Genomic DNA, 21,914 nt, shown 5'->3' on the forward strand with positions numbered 1-21,914 from the left:
GTATCTAAACAGCAACATCCAGTGTATTCCATCCTCCATTCTGCTGGGAAAAGAAGCAGCACAATAAACATGGGAGCCATCAATAAACTACTCAAATACTGGAATCTTTTGCAACCACTGTTGTCACAATCTGCTGCAGGGCTGGAGGAGCCCAGCGGGCGAGATGCAGTGCCTGTGCAGAGATCCAACCTACCAGGGCAACCCCAGGCACAGCCAGAGCTCGCTTGGTCTCTGTGGGACACCCAGTACCTCACACATCCAGCACCTCAGCAGCCCCAAATGGTCTTCAGCTTCTGGGTGAGGTAGATGTGCAGGGGAGTGGTACCCAAACCAGTGCTCACTGCCATCCCCAGCTCAGCATGTTCAGAGCAGTGTGGATGTGGCCAGTGGTCCTCACTCAGCAGTGATCACTCCAAGGCCCATCTGTGAGAAGTTCATCACAGACTCAGCACAGAACAGCCCGGCTCCTAATGTGGGCAGGACAGCTACCTTTAAACATGTGCTTGAACCACAGATTTCAGTGAGAATGCCAGGCCCTGTTGTTCCATCACTCTGTGCCCAGCTCTTAGCTAGGAAGGTCCCACAGAGTTCACTGGGGCTGTCCTGTATGTAAAAGCAAGACTTGCCAGCCATCTACCAGTTGTGGCAGTGATAGAGTGTGACAGGGCTGTGGCTCATACATGAACACCGCGCATTCGTGTAGTGGGATAAGCAGCAGAGATGTATGAACCCTCCCCAGGCCCCATAGCTGGATCTAGCCTTGTGCAATTCTTTGCAAGATTGAAAGTACAGATGAACAGAATTGGGGTCAAAACCATGGATTTAGAAGTAAAACCTTTTTTCTATATTTCTAGATTTATTCCAAACAAGTAGTTATTTTTCTTTATGCTGCAATTTGCCTTTCTTATGGCAGTATGAAAAAGATAAATATAAGAGAATGAAATGAAGAAGTCCCTACCTGTCCTTACCTACAGCCCCATTTGAATATGTCATAGTGAATCTTGTCATCCAGGGTAATATGAAACCAACTGCATGGAGACAACAGCAACACTGATGCTTATCACCCGGGCTGTGCTGCAGAGCAGTGTGAGCTGTATTCTCAGCAGAGCTTTTTCTGGGTTATGACTCATGAAATGCTCTGCTTTTCTGCTTCTCTCCCACCTACTCTGACAAACAAGAGAGTTACAGGTAAATAAATAGATAACCGGGTATTACTATCAACCAGAATTCAATAAAGACATTTAATAAAGATACTGCTACATCTGGTGAGGGTACATCTGGATCCTTCCTTGCCCCCTCCAACTCTGAAGCCTCAGTTGAAGCTTTTCTGTTTCAGGCCTTCTTATTTATAGTCATTTACCTAAAGCAGTATATGAGCAAAGAAGGGAGGTTTCTGAGGATGCTTCAGCCAGGGAAGAGTAGGTGGAGAGTTTGGGAGGCAGACATGAAAAGGCCAGAGGATGCAAGCAGTGGGGTAATGCAGAAGCAAGTATGGGAAAGATGTAACATGTCCATAAAATAACAAAATCTGTCAAGCTTGCTGACAGCAGCTCTGTCACCTTGTTTAAGATCTTGCCAATGATGTAGGTAGGGTTTGTGTTCTATTTGTAAGGGTTTCACTTTTCTCTTTGTTAAGGATGAACATGTCTACGTGTCTCAGCACAGTTAAAGGTAACCAGCTGGAAGTTACAAGAGTGAGCCAGAGTTTATCTGAGGCTGGTGGGGAGTACCCTTCATCCTACCCACAGTAGCAAAGCTGAGCCTGCAGAGATTTCAGAAGCTGAATGTTTACTTGTGGGGCCAGTGATCATACACCATCCAGTTAACAAAGTGAATTCACACAGGAGTCATCCGCACATCTGGATGGGAGAGCATATGCACTCTCTGAGTCTGCTTTGCTTATGTTGTGTTTCATCTTTTTGCCAGCTCAACGAAGGGGCAAAATCTTGACGTAATCATGAACTCTTGACTACCTGAAGTAGGGATAGCCTTTATAAGACTCACCAAAAAAAAAGACCTCACTGTCTGTTTCAGGTAACTAGACACAACCAGAACGTAAACAGTAACAAGAGTGTTCATGTTTGACACTTTAGGATACAATCAGGATACATGGCAAAATTACTTAATCTTCTATGAAGATACTTTTATTGGGAGCCCATTAAAAAGCTGCTATAAATTCATTCTTTTGACTGAACTGGCATAAGCACCTCAAAACACAGCAACAGCTTCCCAGTTTCTTGAGTGTTAGGCTTTTGGGCTCATCTTTCTGAAACACTTAGCAGTTTCATCTCCTCCAAGGCATTTGTTGTTGTTTTGGTTTGTTTGGGGTTTTGGTTTGTTTGTTTGGGGTCTTTTGGGAGTTTTTGTGGGGTTCAGCGTGGGGGGGTGGGGTCAGTATTTTTTGGTGTGCTAATACTGCAACGGTGAAACTCTTCTCTCAGACTGCTTTTATTTTGTGGACATCTGAAACATTTGTGATCAGACTACATACTGGCAAGTGGGACAATGGCATTGCCATAATGAGCTAGAGACTAATTTATAGGTTTTGCATATGTGAATACATTAGCATGCAAATCATAAACGGCCCCTGCCTATAAATAAAAGAACTTACCTTGCCAAGAGATGGCTGTCCCAAAAATATAATGAGTATTATAAATTATAGGCAGGTGTCAGATTTCAGCTTCCTTTGTATTCTTGTTTGTTCTTCTCTAAGGGAGCATTTAAAGATGAATGTACAATACAATGCATGATACAGGCAGTTACAATCTCTGCTGCCCAGTGCTCTTATTACCTTTTGCCAACTGCCACTCCTTTATTTGTTAGAACAAGAGCTATTCAGGCAACTTTGAATAATATGTTACTACCTGGTGGTACTCTGTACTTAATGCGCTGATCTGTGGCTTAGGAGAAATTTTCTGTTCTTTTCCTCAGACATAGCTCTTTCTCAGACTTTGTGTGTGGCCTTGGGAAAATCATGTGAGCAGTCCATATCATAATTTCTTTAGCTAAGAAATCAGTAAAATTAAAGTTTGTTTAACTTGTGTTTTCTGCTTAGATAGTGTTTTGGGTAAAGCCTAAAGTCAGTCTATACTGTCTATCTGTAGATGGCTATATATGCTGGCACACACTGGGCACTTCTGGCATCAGAAATAACAGCAGGAATAGCTCATGAAGTTACAACTTCGGAAAATATTTAGCTCAAATCCTATGGGAGAAAAAAATCTAAGTTTTTTTTTTCCTTTTGGAACTTGATGAGAAGAACTTAATGAGACTGCACTTACTGAGGTGATTGGCTCTATCAAGCTGTGAACACATGCAGTGCTAATGTCTCCATGACTTTGTCAGCTTCCTGCCACTCCCTACTTTCCCAAAACATCTTTTAATGACACAAGAGCAGAAGCAGCAAAAGTGAGGAATTGCTGCAAGTTTTGTCAAAACACATTGCCTTGTGGAGCCAAGAATCCCAAAGTATCACCTTTCCTCCCCTAAGGGAGAAGCTCTATAGTGAGCTCACAGAGAACCACAAAACATTAACTTCTGCTGCTCATAGAGCTACTGATTTCTTCCTAAAGTCACATTTTTTTCAGGTTCATTCCAGTGGAAAAAAAATCCTCCTGAAAGTGAAATAGGCCTGCTGGAGAGAAGGCTCACTGACAGCTTTGCTTATTTTATGGACACGTTACATCAAGCTAAGCCTTTGCCATCTGCTCTAACCCCAATTGTAAATGGAAAAAAACGCCCAACCAAACAAAAAGAACAAATCACAAGAGCATCAAGGCGATAAAAGTGATTTAACTGCCTGTATATGCTCTGCCAACAATGCAGCTTGCACTGAAGATGTTCTTTCTCATGATTCAGACACAAATCATGAGGAAAATAGTTCACACGACACAGAAAATTTCCTGCTGAACTGGAGCTTTCTTGAAGTAAACCTGACTCCACAAGAGGGTTTAACTGTACTTATATGAAATTATGTGAGCTTTATGTAAAGACTGTCCTTAAATATTTTTTATATATAAATATTTTAAGCAGCAGCTCAGGCAACTCAGGCGGTAGGGCACAACGGAGTGTGAATTATTTAAGGGATAATGCCCATGGTGGAGGAATGTGTGAGGCAATAAATGGCTTTTGTAGGTAACTGAACACCACAGCAAGGGTGTGAGATATCTGAGAAGCACAGAAGGCGTTCATTGAAAATATGTCCCAGTGCCATGTTCAACAAGGAAAAAGTTAAACAAACACAAGTGTGAATATTGTGGCTTTGTGGCCATGTGAGAATTTGGGAAATCTATGCAGCTAGTTTGCCAAAAAAAAAAAACATCAGAAAGCATTGAAGTGAATAGTTTAATGGGGCAAATAATTAGGAGAGGGGTGAAAAGTCATGAGACTCAGCACACACAGGTGTCAAATAAGATGCATCATCCATGGGAAGCTTACATTTTGCACTCTGATAAATCCTCATATCGACATGCAGCTTGCTATGTGGTATTCTTGCTGCATTGTTAAGCATAAATACAAAAGACATAAACCATCCATACAACATAACATAAATCACTGTAATGCCCATTTAAGGGTTTTCCCTTAAGAAATGAAATTATAATCTAACGTGTTGTATGAATCTGTGGAATACAAATTCTTGTAGAACTAGATTCATTGCAAGCATAATGCGTAAAGATCACTAATGAAAAGATTAGCAAGCAGTATATCTATTCCTTGAATTTCTCTTTACGTTAATTAAGTTAATGAAATTTAATTACCATCCAGACATTCAATTTTCTCTTAGGATTATGAAACTAGAGACTCTACATTATGGTGTGTATCCATATATATATGTATATATATCTATGCTTCGGTGTAAAAAATACAGGCCTAGCTCTTCTGCTGGTGAAATGCTACTGGACCATCTTCTGTGACTTTGAAGGACACACATCAGCTCACAGTCTTGCAAACACCTACAGCAGCTAATCTCTGTTTACAGCAGCAGCCTTTGAAAATGAAGGCAGAAAATACACGAATTGCTGCTGCCCTCCTCAGAAGGTAGAGCACATGCACATACACTAAAGAATCTGGCAACTGCAAGAAATAGGTGAGGTATGTTAAGTTGTGTTATTGGGGAGGACTGTGGTAGCGGCAGGACTTCCTTCCACTGCCAGAGGGAAATCCTATAATATCAATGGACCCCTGCTGCAGGAAGGTGTGTCTTCATGTCTTCATTCAGTGGCCAATAACAGTAAGTTAGTTTACAACATTTTGCACAAGGCTGAAAGGAAAAAAATGGAACCTGGGAGCTTAACTTTAAAAAAAAAAAAAAAAAAAGAAAAAAAGAAAGAAAGAAAAATGAGAGAGAGAGACAATTATTTAATTTTTATATTTATTTTTTCACTTGGTATTTAAGAAGATGTATTCGCTTTCCACACAGATTAGAAAAGGCACAGTAAATTAAATGAACAATATTCTCAATTATTAGTGACACGTGACTGTATGAAATAAATATTGTATTTGTAATATATATCTCATTTATAAAGTTGGCTGGCATTACAGGTGGGACTACCCTAAGGTTATCTGGCAACTGCCACAGTACAATCTCATTTTCACTCACTTTGCCAAATACTAACTGGGGCTGAAATCTTCCATCTGGATGGGAGCAAGGGTGATTGCTTTGCATTTCGATCAGTTTCACTATTTCTAGACAAAAGAGAGAAGATAATGTTTTGCCAATGTTAATGCAATCTGATAACCTTTCTTTGAGAAGATGTACTGTCCCCGTTTGTCTCATGAAGAATTAAAACACAGTGTTCGAGTGGCTCATGTATCAGGGTTATGCTTTTTTGCTGCAGCTGAAATCTCTGAAGAGACTTTTTATAGTTTTATGCTAATACTCTACACTGTAAGCGACTAAGCAGAAGTTTTCCCGTGTCTGTAAACCTGCACACATGTAGGCAGTCTTTTTTTTTTTTTTTAAAAATAAAAAAGACATAGACAGAAGGGCTGACTGAGAGGAGACATTGGCAAGGGCCAAAGTAAACTAATGTGAAGTATGGTGCAAGGTGAACCTTGACTGCTCTGGGAAGAAGTGTGGGACAGGACAGCAGTGAGAGCAGGTGAAAGCACCTGCAGAAAGAGAGGAGATACAATGAAGCACAGAGCTGAGCAGAGGGAACAAGGAGGCTGGGACTGTGAGGAGTCATGAAGTTGCATGAGCATCTACACTTTATCATGATGCACAAGTTGCATCTCAATGTTCTTTTAATAACTATGCTTTTGTGTATACATTCTAACTAAACATGTGAATATACCAGATGGAATAGTGAAGACTGATGAAAAAGAAGAGAGGACAGAGTCATCACCTTTTGTAAACCAGCTGTCAGAAAATAATAGAAATATTAATTCAGAACATCTTTAATTCAAGCTAAATGTCAAATATTATTGTACACCTCTAAACATTCATTGGTGTTTAAATTTTACACAGAAGAACTTGTGCATTAAAATCTGATGTCTTTTTGTAAAATATGCCATATGCACAAAATTATTCTCAGAAATTAAGTACCTGAAAAGCCAAGTATGTTATCCTCCCATAAAAGAGCAATCTTCTTCAGTCCAGTGGACTGGCTTCTTATTATTCATATCTCCCTGTTCCTTACAGGCCCAGAAAAAAAGAAAATAAAACCACAAAGAAATACATACATTAAAAAAAAAAAATAAATTAAAAAGGCAAACCAGTGCAGCTACCACACAGCAATCCAAGACCTTACAGATCAAAGGAGAGACAGAGCACATTGCAAAAGTAAAGGGCTACAGTAGGAAAGCCTCTGTCTTTTCATATCAGTGAGACCTGAAATCAGACAGTTCTGCTGGTTGCAATTGTGGCAACATAATGTGAGGGAAAAGAGTTGCATAGGTCAAATCAAACACCACTGAAATCAGTGAGGCGTACAGTAGCACTGAAAGGAAGGCTTCTGCCAGGTATGTTTAAGACCAAGCCAACTAAACACATTCAGACTGTATCCTTATAAATAGTCATTGCTCTTTTAAGGCCCATCATTCTAATAACCTCCCAAATATTTTCATCTTTTTTCTTTCTGCCTATGCTATAGTATACCACAGAGAGCAAAGAATCCAATCTAATAGAAAACAGATGAATCTGCAGCCCAGGTTACTAGATCACTTTTCTCCTGAGGTTTTTCATTTGTAGGCTGAGCATATTTGATCTGGAAGCTACAGAAATCCAAACACAGAACTCTGAAATGCCATTCTTTGAAATACCTTTTCAAAATAAATGTTGGGAAACGTGTCTTTCTGCTAGATTTTCCATTTGATGTAAGAGCAATTTCCAAAAGCCTCAAAAAACATACGGTGATCTCCCTCAAGCCTACAAGGCTGTGTGCTTGTGTGCCTGTTACTGTAATAAGAGGTTTTGTGTGGTTCGATGTCCAGTTAGCACTGGATTTTCAGATCATGACGTAGAGGCAATTACTGTCTGCTCTTAAAAAGTTGGAAGCTGAAGGCTATATTCCCTCTGATTATACCTCCAGAAAGTATATACCAACAACAATCTGAGCCTTGATTTCACATTGATTAATAGTAGCAGTGAAATATAAAACGGCATCACTCAATATGCAAGTTCATCTGTCAGCTTAATAACAAACTGCCGTCTTGAAAAAGATCTCAAGAAAAACCTCCAAGCATGTGACTGTACCACAGGTCTACTTACAGGTCGACTTTAGTGTTAATTTGCAATTTAAGTGTCAAATCCAGAAACTCGGTCCTGCGTCCAGTCAGATGTCAGAAAGAGATGTATAAGTAATCAATAGTTTCCTAATTCATGTTGGAAGTATTGAACATGTTCTGCCTTTTGATATGATGAGAAGTAGCATCTAACGGGACGAGCATATGGGGAGTAACACATTCTTACATTCTTTGGAAGAGCTTTTGGAGCCCAGGGCTTGCCTTCCTTGAAATAAGTTCTTACTTATCACTGTGCAGAAAAAAAGAATACTAAATAGGAACCAAACTATGTTCTCGAGCTAACTTGCTCTCTTAATTCGGAACACTTTATCTTTTAAAATTTTAAGTTGGTCTTTAAAGCTGTCAAAATAAGTACGATTGACTATCAGAGTCAATCCGCATCTCAGAGACTTCATGGGCAGCATGAAGAAGAAAAGGGAGACATTTTCTCTTGCTTAGTCTTTATATGTGAATATTATCTGAATGCATAAAAAACCACTCTGACTTGAATTTTGCCACCATTGCATTGTAAAACTGACAACATTCTCCTGAAACAAGGGAATTCATTTCAGATTGATCTGTCTGTGACAGAACAGAATCTGCAAATCAACACTATTAAATAAACTTCTATTTAACCCGTCCCTTTGTGCTTCTCTTTACTTTGCACTATACTTAAGAAATTTAGGTATCTGTCACAGGAGAGACATATATTAAAATTTGAAACAGTGGCATGAAAATCTATTTGTCCACCTTAAAAAGAGCATATTAGGTTGAAAACTTACATAATTTCAGCTTTTCTAGGAATATTTCTAGTATTTCAACCCATTTATTTACACGCTTAACACCAAAGAGGGTATGCAAATCACAATCCATTTCCCAGCCAGCACAGATGTAGTTAGGTCTTGCTGACCTTTCTTGACAGCTATAGATGCCACGATGTCCTTGTTTCCTCATAATGAGAGACATCTTTTTCTCAGTGAAAGGCCTCAACAAATTTCAAAGGAGTTTATGGCATCAAATATCTATAATGCATTTGTAATTTAGAGTGACCTACATTTCATACAGCTATATGACAACTTGTCAGTTCAGTCTCTTTCACAGCTTCAGAGAGATTGGTTTTGCCCATTTTCTATATTCCAAATATATGGTGGCTAGACGGTACAATCCTGACCTTAGTATCCAAGCTTTTGAATGTACTGCTGTTAGACTTTTAAACTCTCCTTCGATAAATTAAGTCTACGGGAGTCCTCTGGATTACAGAGAGAAAGGTGGGACACAGTCAGTCCTCCGACTTCTAGCTGTCTGGAAAACTTGGAACCCTTTTGATAACAAGTTTAATTCCACAGTTACTTGTAATTTCCTCTCCCCTCGAAGCCTTTTCAGTAGAGTCTGATGGAAGAAAGAGCTTTTATAGTTCAAATCTTCATGCTGCCTTTTCCAGTGTATTCACTTTTCCTTCCAAACTCTCCTATTTCAGGGTAGAGCAGAACTAGAAATGGTACAGAGAAGGGCAATCAGTATGACCCAAGATCATATATGAAGATTAAATAGAACAGTCTGCTGTAGACTGCAATAGAAACAGCTGAGGCAGGACACACTCAGTGCATAAGGAATCAGGAATGGTGGGGAAAACGTGAACAGGGAGAGCTTATGCAAAATTTCTCACAGTACAAAAGCTAGGTAGCATCAAAAACCTATGCAAAAAAAAAAAAAAAAAGAAGATAGAACTGTAAAAAGAAAAGTATTTTCTTTTGTTTGTATGCAACTCAGCTGTGGAACTTGCTGCCACAGGATGACAGTGAAAAGGTTCAAAAGAAATTAGATACATTGAAAGAAGAAAAATCTGTCAGGTATTACTGAATCCATAAAGATAAAACCACTGTCTCAGGAAGTAACTGGTCTGCAAATTAATAGAAAATGGGAGAGTTTACCAGAGGAAGGGGCACTATACTCTTTCTACCCTATCTTTAAGAATCCCAAACTGACTTTTGTCAGAAATAAGCTACTGGGTAAAAAGGACCTTGATCTGACCCAGAATAGCTGTTCTGCATTCCTGATACCCTCTTCGATTGCCTTTGCAGTTCCTCAGGGAGATGAGAAGATTATGGTAGATTGAAGGCAGTTAAGGGGATTTTTGGTTTTCCTCTGTCTTGGCAGAAAGTATGTCTCAGCAGGGCCAGAGAGTCTTGTCTCTTATTTCTATCTTGGCATGGATCTCAAGACTTTACTTTTGTTTCAACTGTTCTTTACAGAATAAACGATGTGAGGTTATGTTGAACAGACAGTGCCGAACACATGCTAGCTGTATTCACAGCTCCCACCGCAGAGGGTTTTTCTCCTCACCTCTGTAATCCCTGTGCTCAGCAGCACCCATCATTGCTGTGCTTCGCCTTTGTTCAGCAAGGTCACACTGTGGAGGCTGCAGAAAGCAGCACCTGCTCAGGAGCGACTTCACTGAGCACTCAGCAAGCCTCTGGTAACTCACGGTGCAATCAGGCAAACAGTGGCAGATGCCACCCTATCACTGATGATGTGGTCACAGACTAGACAACCAAAACCACAACCAAACCCTGACAAGGGTCTTGCTTGTCCAAGACTTGCTGCCCTCTGGGAGAGGGAAGGAAGGGTACCTGCCTCTGATATCAGGTGTCATGAAGGTGCTGATGGGGCAATGTCCCAGCTACAGCCCCCTTCACTTCATGATTTTTGACCAATTTGTCCTGCCTAAGGGGAGTCACAGATACAGAGCTTCCTGAGGAAAAGTAAGTCCAAGCTTCTCTTGCAAGTCTGGTGCTTCTGGGAAAAGAGTAATTTTGAAAAATCTGGCTAAGCACCATTTTTGCACCATGGAACAAGGTGGTTTTCCTGTTGTTAAGGGTATCTCTTGGTATTTTGTCGTTAAACTGAAAGTTCTCAGGGACACAGCTCATTTCTTTGGTCCACATTGTCCAGCGTCCACAGCGTACAATGAGATCCCGACCAAGCACACTGTTAAAACGGCCAAAGCACAGGTAATAAATGAGTGCTAACTAATAACAAATATATGCAGTTATCTCACAGCCTAACATGCCTTTATCTCATACTTTTCCACTGTACATTTGGTTCTTTTTTAGGACCTCAAAGGCTACAGTGACAGGGCAGGTGTGTGCCTGGGCAATATGGATATATGCTATGGGAAGAGATTTAAAATAGCACCACATTGCCTTCCTTGGCTACAGGAAGGAGCAGAGCCACAGCAGCATGGGGATGTCTGAATGCAAGCATATGCTGATTCTGAACTCTGCTCACTAGCTTACAGAGAACTGTACAAGTAGAACTTTGTCATTCTGGGTATCTTGAGTAGTTTGGCTTTGCTTACATGCTTTTTGGCTGTGTTCAGAGCTGTAGGTATAGCCTGGGATATCACCTGCATTCCCGTAATGCAAACAATCAGTAGCACTGCCAGGTGAGAGTCCCGAAAGCACGCTGCATATCTGCCACTGCATCTTAGTGATCCATAACCACTGCATCCTGCAGGTACCAGATCTGCATAGGATCCTTCTGACTTCCAGATGGACAAGGCTTGATCTGTGCAGGGAAAAATCAGAGCTGAGTCCTAGGAAGCCTCTACCACTGTAGAAGGCTGCTGGCTTTCAACAGCCGGGACATGGCAAGGAGGATTTATGAGCTGTAAGAGTGACTATAGAAGCTTAGTTGTCTCTTTATGGCAGAAAATAAAAGGTTTTTCTTCCATCATCCCTACTCTGTACCTAGACCTCCAAACCTTCTAGGCCACTTGTCTTGAAGCGGAGCCCAAATCACACGATTAAATGTGATCTCCTCCCTGTCCAAGGCACATTCAGTGACTGACTTCCAGCAAGACATGGCTACTGTGTATTTATGTGCTTATGACAGACAATAGAGACAAGGACTGATGGACTCTGGTTCATTTGGAGATGGAGGGACTTACATGAAAAGTGTCAGCAAGCTGACTCATGGCACTCACACACATGGGCTTGGGAAGATTCATCATGGCCTGCTTGTTTTTCCATCTGTATAATCTTATAGGCAGTCCTCAAGATGCTCTAGAGAGCCTGAACATGATCTTTGTTTCTCTCACTCTGATGACATAACTACTGGGAAAAAGTGTTAGCAGCACAGAATCCATTTTGCCTGAAGACATTGGACAGTGAGTGAAACACAAATAAATGCAAATCTTTTCTCAGTGACATCAGCATCTATGAAAACACTGTAGCTCTGGTGAGGATTTCAGCTGCAAAGGGCTTCCTTTAGAGATCACAGAGGAATTAACTACTGAGTTGATGATGCATGTAGCTATAATCTAAAATTAGAAATTAATTGAGTTTAATCAGTGACTTCCTGAAAATAAGCAATTAATTATTTACTGTTAATAGATACATATTTATATTTTAGTATTCCACAGGTCCAGATGATCCCTGGTATATAATTTCTCCATTAAAAATACCTCAAACACCATCACAATCCTTTTTGTTGTTTTCGCCCCAAGGAAAAAAAAAATCAAATACTTGAACAGACAAAAACCACCCCCATGTTCATTTCCACTAAGCACATCACAGAATAAAGAGGAAGCACATAGGTGGGAAATAACTCATCATCACTTCAGTTTTTAAGCCTTGACTTACAGCACCATGGCCACTGATAACTGTGGCCACTATTTCCAGTTTTGCATTCCAAGGAAGGTGGCAGAGCACAGTCAGGTAAGAAACTTCGGGAAACTACTTCCAGTTTCTTAGATGTTGGTTTATGCCCTGGAGCCTGAAGCTTAATGGTCTATCAGAGATTTTTTTTTTTTTTAATCCACAGTATTGTAGCTCATGGCATTCCCTAACCATCTCCAGACTTTTCTGGCATCATTCTAAATCCTTTTCTTCAGACATGAGTTTTACACTTTGGCCTTAAAATGCAACTATGGATTATGCATTCATTATACTTCGAACATAAGGAGGATCAGCCCTTGCAAGTATTTGGATAAGGGACAGCCTTTGAAAGCCCAGTATCCTATGGGAAATGCTATGAGTGATTCACCAGGTGCCAATATTCTATCTGGTAATTCACAATTGGTACTCTTCCAATTAGCAGTAGGAGACATAACCGCTAATACGTCCAGTTACTACCTGCACTGCCTTTCTTATCTGTCGTCTTTTTCTTTTCCTAGCCAGCTTGTCCTCTTGTATCTTCTGAGAGATATTCTGCAATAAGGCAACATCATTAAAACACTCAATTAACTGATGCAGTTGCAAAAAAAAGAGGAAGTAGCATATCCTAGAGATAAGGCAGTAAAACAACAAACTGAAGAAGGCAGGAGCTTTGCTGGGTAGAAAGCATTTAGGCTGTGAGGAGGAATGCCTGAGGCAGTAGAGTGTTCCCTCTCCCAGGGACTGCCTTGTTGGGGAAACACAGGTGAGTAGGTTGAGTCAAGACCTTCAGCAAGTGCCAGCTGGGAACAAAGGTGTAGACCCTGCAGGGCACGCCGACGTTTATTTGATCTCACTGATTTCAGAGGATGAGCGGCACTTACACAGGTGCCAGTGTGCAGGCCTGACTCCCTGCATCCCGCCCCGCCTGGCTCCGCAGGCTGGAGCGAGGGGCTGCCCCGCAGCAGGACTGCAGGAAAAGGACCGCCGGGCTGCCGTGCCCGGGTAAGGGATCTCCAGCCCCGGGCGCGGAGACGCCGCCCGACCCCGCAAGGCGCCCGGCTGGAACCGCTCAGCCGCCGCAGGCTGACACCGAGCGCTCTCCCGCACTCCTGCCGGGGGCAGGCAGGCAGGCCTGCCGGCGCCCCCCGGTCGCCATGGCAACCGGGCAGGCCGCAGCCCGCCCGCGCCGTGCTTCTCCCCCGGGGGTGGCTGCCGCTGCAGGGGCCGGGTCTGGCGGCGCCGTTCGCCGCTCCGCTTCCCGGGCGCAGCAGCCGCTGCCTCTCCCTGCGGCGTCGGGAAGGGACGCCCTGCGCCCCCGCAGCTGAGAGAGGCCGTGGCCGGCGGGCCGTGCCCGCGGCGGGCGGGGCCAGGCTCGGCCCCAGCCCGGCTGCGCCAGCGGGGGCGAGCAGAGGAGGAGGAGGCAGAGGAGGGACTCTGCAGCGGCAACAACTGACGTGTCCCCGCCATGGAGCTCGGCGTGATTCATCAGCCGCGGCGGGGCGGCAGCGGGGTGCCGCGCACCGTCCCCGCGTAGGCACGGCCGCGGCGGGGGCAGCCCCGGCACCGTTCCGCCGCCCGCACCGCCCTCCGGCTCCTCGGCGGCTGCCCCTGCGCCCCCGCGGCTACGCCAGGGTCCCGGGGGAGGCAAGATGGAAGAAATCCTGCGAAAGCTGCAGAAGGAGGCGTCGGGGAGCAAGCACAAGGCCATCAAGGAGAGCTGCACCTGGGCCATCGGTAAGGGGCCGGGGGGCGCGGGCAGCGGCGCCGGGCTGACCCCGCCGCGGCCGGGCTGCTGTGGGGAGCGGAGCGGAGCGGGGCCCGGCCGTGCCAGTGCCCTTAGCGCTGCGGGGCAGGAGCCGCCGGCGGGGAGGTTTGGTAACGACGGGGGCAGGGAGACCTCAACAAACTTGTTCCTTGCTGGCCGCTGAGCCTCCAGCGGGCGGGGAGGGACCGGAGCGCCTCGGGCGGCTGGAAATGCCCGGGAGCTCCGCGCTGCTGGAGGGGCTGTGGTCCCGGAGCATCCGTGTCCCCCGCCGCCCGTCTTCTGGGTCTGCTTCGTGGGTCTTGAGAGGCAGATATGGGTGTCAGTGGCTGTCAGGTTCTGTGTATGTTGGGCGTGTGAATGTGTCTTTTCTCTGAAAGCCCTCCTTCCATTCCTAAATCTCTGTAAAAAAAAATGTCCAGTACAGTTTTCACTGCTGGCTTACGTTCAGGCATCTATTTTAAAAGCTGGATTTTTTTTTTTTTTTTTTTTTTTTACTGAACTCCATGAGCTCTTTTATCCTTGCTATGTAATGGAAATAATGATCAATAAAATGAGTTGTTCTTTTAAGGGAATATGAGTTTAGGTACATTTCAGCATCCACCCATTTTCAGAGATTGGCTGAGGCCTAAAGTGCTTTTGATGCTAATTACCTGGAGCACTAGTCAACAAGACCCTTAACTTACATCAGCATAACTGTGGTACTTAAAATTGCTTTAATTTTTTGTTTTTCACCCATACATAGTTACAGCAATCTCTGGTAGTTCATACCTGTTGCTGTATCATTACTGCCCTTTCAGCTTGATGTTCCCTGGGTTGCTTCATTTTGTGTTATCCTTGCACAGCAGCCATACTAATACCATCTGTACTGTTCCAGTTTTGGTATATGTGCTGCTGAAGCGCTGATACATTGAAAGGGAGTTCACTGAGGAAAAGATGGTACCCAGTGCCTTCTCATTGGGCATGCAGTGTCCCTATTCATGTAAATCTTTGAAGACTCAGAGCAGCAGTGATTGTTGTTCTGCCAGCTGGAGTAGGTGTAAACTTCAGGATTATTGGTTCAGAGATTGTAGCCAGATGTATTACTATGATTGAACTCTAAAGTTTCTTTTAAAAACCCAATTTTTTCATTTGGTTCTACAGAAATGTTGGATTCTCCTGATGCTGCTATCAAGATACCTCCATACCAGCTAAGGTAAGAAGATTTAATGTCGAATCTGTGGAGCTGTATTACTAAAATTGAAGTAAAATTTTGAATTAAAAATGAGGTAGACAGAGGAGAGGGATGAATCTATGTGATTTCTTTAGTTTGTAGATACATGTATCTGGGTTGGTAGTAGTGAGTAATTTGCTGATGAGCTTTTGGCCTCTAGCCATGAATGAAATGTGAGGAAATGTGTTAAAATGAGCATGAGTATGTATAATGGTGACACTTGGTTAGAAAGGAGGGCTGCCTTATGGTCTAAAGAGTTTTGCTCCTAAATTACAGCATTCAGTATAAGTGATGATGCTTCTCAGTGTGTTTGGTTTCTGTTAAATCTAGATCAGTTTTTGTTTACTGAAAATAAATATTCTCAAAACTGAAAGTTTATATTATGGTACAGCTAGGACACTGGCTTGGAATTAAAATAATACAGTTTCTATGCCTATTTCTTCCTTTAGCCTGCTAGATTATCTTAAGTAAGCCTTCTCCCTTCTTCCTGCCTCCATTTGTACACCTGTAAAATGGGGGAGGTGGCACTGCCCTCAGTTTTAGAGCTATTTAAGATCTCATTTTGGAGATTCTCATTGCTATGGAGAAAGTAAATAGGCAAAATTATTCACTGTCCCTTCTGACAGAACCGTTAGGAAGCATCAAAAGAAACTAGCAAGTGCACTGTTCAAAACAGGACGCTATTTCACACAGCTTATAGTTAAGGTGTGAAATGCTTAGGCTTGACTTTAATAAGAATGTAATGGATGCTAAAAATTTGCATGGGTTCAGAAAGCACCTCAACAAATCCATTGAAGACTTCAATCAATTTCTATCAGATGCAAAGGTACCCCTTCTTATTCAGAAGTACTTTAGTCAGAGGTGATTGAGTTTCTAAGAGAGTATGTAAAAGTGTTGCTATAAATTGGGCCTGTCCTGTAGTCCTCCTAGATATCTGCTGTTAGGTGCTGACAGAGGTGACACTTTTTTACCACAATATTACTATCTTGAGAGTATTTTTATCACCTTATTACTCCCCACTGCTCCTTTCAGATATGCTTGGTGCAGCTTTGTGCAAGGAAAATTAGGGACTGAAGAGCTAGTTATTTCAGAGCGGTCACCAGATAGGGAAGGAATAAGAGCAGTTCTTTTGCTGCTCTAAAAACCTGCAAGCTGCAGTCTGAGGGGGCCTCAAGTCAATGGGGAGTGGATGTAACACAGGTCTGACATGACCAGTGCCAGACATACTCGTTTCCAACACAGGCTGGGCAGCTGAGAACAGCTGGCGAAGTAATTCCCAGGAGTTCCATTAGACTTAGATTGTTGTTGCTGTTGGCACTGTGGTTGGAGAAAACTGGCTTTTTCTCTTCCCGTTTATCACCCTTCATCTTTACAGTATATGGTCTCTCTGGTTTTAAGTACTGTTCTCATTCCCTATGAATTAGTTAGCTAGCTGTTATCACATCTTCCTTTTTCACTTCCCTACTGCCTCTTCATAGATATGCCTTTTTCTTTTCTTCCTCTAATATTCTTAAAGTTGTATTTGTTTAGGTTTTTTTTTTCTACTGTAAATACTAATCTTTTTAAACAAAGCTAATACCTTCACAGGTCTAGCTATGATGAAGTAAGCTCTTAACATTAGATTTGTCAGTAACAATGCACTCCGTATTACTGGATGTTTTACAAAATTAAGGCTGCACTAGAGAATTTGAATAAAAGCTTTGGTTGTGGGACCCTTGGTATGGTTCTGCCATACAACCTCAGACAGTGTGGGAGATGTTGCTGTCACCAGTACTCTGAGCTTATTCTTCATTCTCTGCTAACAAGCTACTTCCGGACAGACTCCAGATCAGTACACTAGACCACATCTTGGGCTGGAGTTTGCCTGCATGATGTGCAAACAAGAAAAAAGTTCATCTTTGCTTAGTATTTGTTAAAGAACGGCACCGTGACAGCTTGGTTCCTAACGCTGGAAAAGAATAGCCTTGAAAACAGAGCAATGGCAAAGACCAGAAATACAGACAAGATGGGTGCAGGATGGGCAATCCTGACCATGTCCCTCTGTTCTTTCATCTTGATGAGATGCAGATTGCATCATCTGCTGTAACACAGATCAACCCCTGGCTGCTTATCCACTTTGAATCTGCCATTCGCTCTTTCTGTTGTAATATTTTTGGGGTGTAGTAGCAGAGCCTGGGGATGTGGTCTGGAATATTCTGTGATACTGGAGATAGAGTGAAGGTATATGTTGTCTTTCCACCAAGTGACCCTAGTCCACAACTCTGATCTGAGATCTATAGTGGTAACATACTGAAAGTGTTAAAGGCAGTGTGCCAAACAGTTTAGGAGAAAAATAGATATTTGTGAGGTCTCTTCCAAAAGCAGCAGCTGAAAAGAGTATTTAGAGTACTGCACGAGGGGGAAAATGTTCCAGCTTGTTTGGTGTGTCCTTAGAATATGCTGGATAAAACACAAGTATATCAGCATTTCTCTACAGTATGTTTGGGGACTTACCTGGGGCACATCTATGCTGCATAGGAATGGGGGACAGAGATTCATGATCTCCCCTGTCCAGTTGACATAAATACTGACTCGGTTTCAGAAATAGTGAATCTAGTAGGCACCCCAATCAGTATTGTTTCTGTTTCTCCACAAAGCAGCGTCTGGTTTCCACTAGCAAGTTGTGCGGTTTTTACTGCTGTTTAACAGGATGGCCATGCCCTTACTTAGGTCCTCCTTTTCCTTCTGGAACTGAAGAATGAAGTCTGCTCATGAGAAAGTGTAAACTGCATACCCCCCTCCTTCCCCCTTAAAAAGTAAATGTCCATTTGCTGGTTTTGAAACACAGTTCTAGATGAATAGAGGTTCTTCATAATGTATTATTTTAAGACAGTGATCCTAGTGTGAGAATGGGGAGGACAAGTTATCTCTTTTCATTTCCTCAGACTATGACTAGTTGAGTTCAGGAATTGTTACATGTGTTGTATCAGCCACATACTTCACCATAGCGTTGGGGTAGATTAATCCTGTGTTCTGGCTTGTTCCTGAGCTAATCATAGCATCCTCTCTTGTGTTGGGCTTCTGTTACTGAGCACCAGGCAGGCCACATGGTAGTTTCCTCAAGTCTGTAGAATTAGTTACGTGGTTCAGCTGTGGCATTTGTCTGGGAGCTGTTTCCAGCACTTGCCTGGTAACCGCTTAGATAGCAAGTGCCTGCTATGTTTGGGAGCATCTGGGAGTGCAATGACTGGACATTCAACCTGGAATGTCATTCTTTACTTTAGTTTGATAGAGATCTGTTGAATATATCTTCAGGGAATTAAATCAATGCAAATCCCAGTTGATGACCTTGCATATTATTGTAGTGGGGAACATTAGTTAAATGTCCCACTTCCTAAAGAAATAAAAATCTCCAACAAATATGGACTTCCCCACAGAGTCTGCCAGCTGTGCCTTGAGATAGGGAGTATGTGTGTGCTTTTCCAGTACTTTAACTTGTGATCACACTACTGAGCAAGAGTATGAAATAGTAAAGAAGATTGAAGTGAACCAGGATGGAAATGACCTTAAGCCAGTTGAAGGCTCTGCCATAATGTCCTGTGAATTCTTGAGAAGGGAGAGTCAAGTAACCCATTGGTAACTGGTCCATTGTTGCCTCCCCTGGTATGATGTTTGTCTCTGAACAGGTGTTGTAAAGATTAGATATACGCTAAGTGCTTGAAGAGGCTGAATGGATGACTTATAAATAATGAATTAGATAAAAGGAATTGATGTGCTGATGTTTTAATTGGTGAATTGATCACATGGAAAATAGCTAGAAAGAGCTTAATATTGTCTGCCAGCAAACAATTGTTTGCTACTAAGTCGAGCTGCATTCACTTCAGTATTTTCAAGTTGACGAATTCTGCCCTAAGGCCAACACTGAGCAACTCTCTCTTCTTGCCTAATTCCTGGCCAGTTTCTCCATTGTGGTTTTAGAGGCTGAAATGTGATCCATAAAAGGCAACTGAACAGACACAAAAAATGAGCCTTGAAAGAGAATGTTTGATCAGAGCGGTTTAATACTCATGAGGATTATATACATACCAGAGAATAAGAGACCAGGAAGCACTTGTCAGTCACATAGTGTTTGAAAAAAACTTTGTTATACCAGAGTTTCTTGGAATGCTTTATGCAATTAAGGCAGGCCTTATAGGCTATATAAAACTTAGTGGCTTTCTCTCAGCATCGTGCTGTAAAGAGGAGGTTGGTTTGGACTTTTGAGGGAGGCTGTGGCTTGGTGGGTAGTTTAGCTGTTGTGTTTTGGTGTTTCTATCCTTACTGGAACCTGGAATCTTATATACAGAATTTCTTACTATGTCCCTACCATTTTTCATTAGGATTTATGTTTTTATTATCCTAAAGAGACTTGCTCATAGTTCTAAGAGATTTCCTGTAATTTCCAGGTCTTTCTACTATCCTGTCACTACTTTTCTTCTGACCAGAACAATGACAAGATATGTTATTTTCCCTTTTGTTAGTATAGCAGGAGCATCACTGCAGATTTGAGTCTGAGCTGTTCTGTGGAGCTTATGTGGCTGTTGTCTCTTTACTCTCAGAGAAATGTGGCTGAGTGCAGAAGATGCATATGCAAGACTCTCAATAGTTTAAATTGCTCTTTGTGCCAGCTTAAAGTTTCCCCTCTGGACTTTAAAGTAATGGCCATGAGACATGATGATGAGTGTTCTGGTGTAATAATGTATGTGATTTACAGTCCTTCTTCAAGGAAGAACCAGAAGGGCTTTCCAAATGCTTGCTTATCTGTTCAGCATATCTGTACACTGCACATCTCTGTACCTAAAAGTTGCAGAAAGTAATTGAAATCAAATGGGGGCACAGGCTCAAGCCTTCCTTTTTGTGTTGGTAGTTGTTCTTATGTTCATCACAAAGCTTGCATCCCTCTGGTATTTCACATCGGCCTTTCAAAAATAACCAGTATTTCCAGGGATTAGAGCTGGAGAGTCAGAAGTCAGTGGTGAGCAGGGTCTTCAGTAATAACTAGCTTATGTCCAGTTCTGTCTCCTCTGTTTGTGTCCCAGTACTATTCATCTTGGTGCTGGTTTTTGAGGGCAGTTTGTGAACTTCAGGAATGCAGTGCAATGAAGAGCAGTCAGGAACAGAAGTAAGCCTTAAACTTAACTGAACTCCAAAATATGTCCTCTTAACATTTTTTTTCCTATAGTCATGGGAATTTGGGGATGAAATTGGTGGTTCTACTCTGCCATTTATTTTTGCACCTGACATACTTCTTGGGAAGTAGATGGAGCTTAAAACTCTTAAATACAACAACATGCTCACACATTTTAGCTTGTGCTCAACAAATAATAAAAGCAGTAAGCGTGGTGTGATCATCACCAAACATCCAATGCCATGGAGACTTCCAGTCCACTCAGCTTTGCAGATAATTCACTTAAATAGTCTTGAGGCTTGGAATGCATTTTGGCTTCTCCATTGTGAAGAAATATTTGTGATTTCATAACTTCTTTCTTCTCTCATCTACTTGATTTTGTTCATTGTTTCTGTTAGTTTCTTTCCACTGGGAGTGGGAAGGGAAGATTGTCTGTCTGTCTGTCTGTCTGTCTATCTCTATATTCATCAGATCCCCTGATGAGAAGAAAGGAGCAGGGAGGGAAGAATGACTGTCTCTGAGGGGTTTTTTTGGGTGGTGTTTTTAGCATACCCCTCTCTACTCAATTTTTCTTATTTTTAATGCACTTTGCTTCCTGCTTTTGCTGCCACAGCCACCTGGCATTAAACACCTCTGTGCTTTCCTCCTGAACCTGACTGCTGGGTATGTGACTCATGCTGCTCAACCATTACACAGTTGCTATCTGGTGTTCAGCAAGTGGATGATGAGTTCCCTGGCTGGCACCTGGCCAAGAAGAGATTATAGTGACCGTCTGGACTGCTGAGCTGCATCTACTCTGCTGGCAGTTTATAGGCTGCATCCAGACTTTTGGGGGGCATTTACTGAATGGTGTACATGCTCTGGTCTTGATTCGAAATGTTGCATTCCTAGTTCTGTTGTTGGAGGATAGGTGAGGGGAGGAGATTGATGTTTAGAAAGACAGAGTGGTGCTGTCTAATATAGTATTTGGATCAATCTGCATGTTTAATCTGGGGTATGTAACTGGCCCTATTTCTGTGTGATGAGCAGGTATTTTTATGTCAGCAAGAGCTTCGCATCTGTTCTGGGGCCCCAAAGACAGCAGTGTTGGAGAGGAAAGGGGTGTATAGGGCCAGTTTCCATCATGCATGTCTGAACTCTTGCTACCAAGAAAAGATTCCCAAAGTGTTGGAAGGCCTCTAGACCTAGGAGTCCCTAAAAACCTGTCAGCAGAGGTTATGGCTCTTGAAGATATCAAAGAAGGATTGGTATTGTCATAGGAAAAGGTGCATGGTTTCTGAAAGATTATTTCTGTCACTCTTTTTTGTGGATTTTTGTGGTGTTTGTTTGGCATTTTTTTGTTTGTTTTGTTTGTTTGGTTTTGGGTTTGTTTTGGATTTTGTTGTTCTTGGGGGTTGGTTGGTTGGTGGT

At 42.4% G+C, this 21,914-nt stretch overlaps 1 protein-coding gene across 4 annotated transcripts in view; it reads left to right on the forward strand.

Annotated features, from left to right (window-relative positions):
• The first annotated feature begins 13,884 nt into the window (after positions 1–13,884).
• The window catches only part of ARFGEF3 (ARFGEF family member 3), a 91,564-nt gene continuing 83,534 nt past the window's right edge, over positions 13,885–21,914 (forward strand). For all 4 annotated transcript variants that reach the window (XM_065630860.1, XM_065630861.1, XM_065630862.1 and 1 more), the window contains exons 1-2: positions 13,885–14,117; positions 15,289–15,340. In XM_065630860.1, coding sequence (XP_065486932.1) covers positions 14,033–14,117; positions 15,289–15,340 — 137 coding nt within the window. In that variant the 5' untranslated portion in view covers positions 13,885–14,032. The remainder of the gene's footprint in view (positions 14,118–15,288; positions 15,341–21,914) is intronic.

The sequence above is a fragment of the Caloenas nicobarica genome, chromosome 3, assembly GCF_036013445.1.
Source record: "Caloenas nicobarica isolate bCalNic1 chromosome 3, bCalNic1.hap1, whole genome shotgun sequence".
In the NCBI taxonomy this organism is placed as follows: Eukaryota; Metazoa; Chordata; class Aves; order Columbiformes; family Columbidae; genus Caloenas; species Caloenas nicobarica.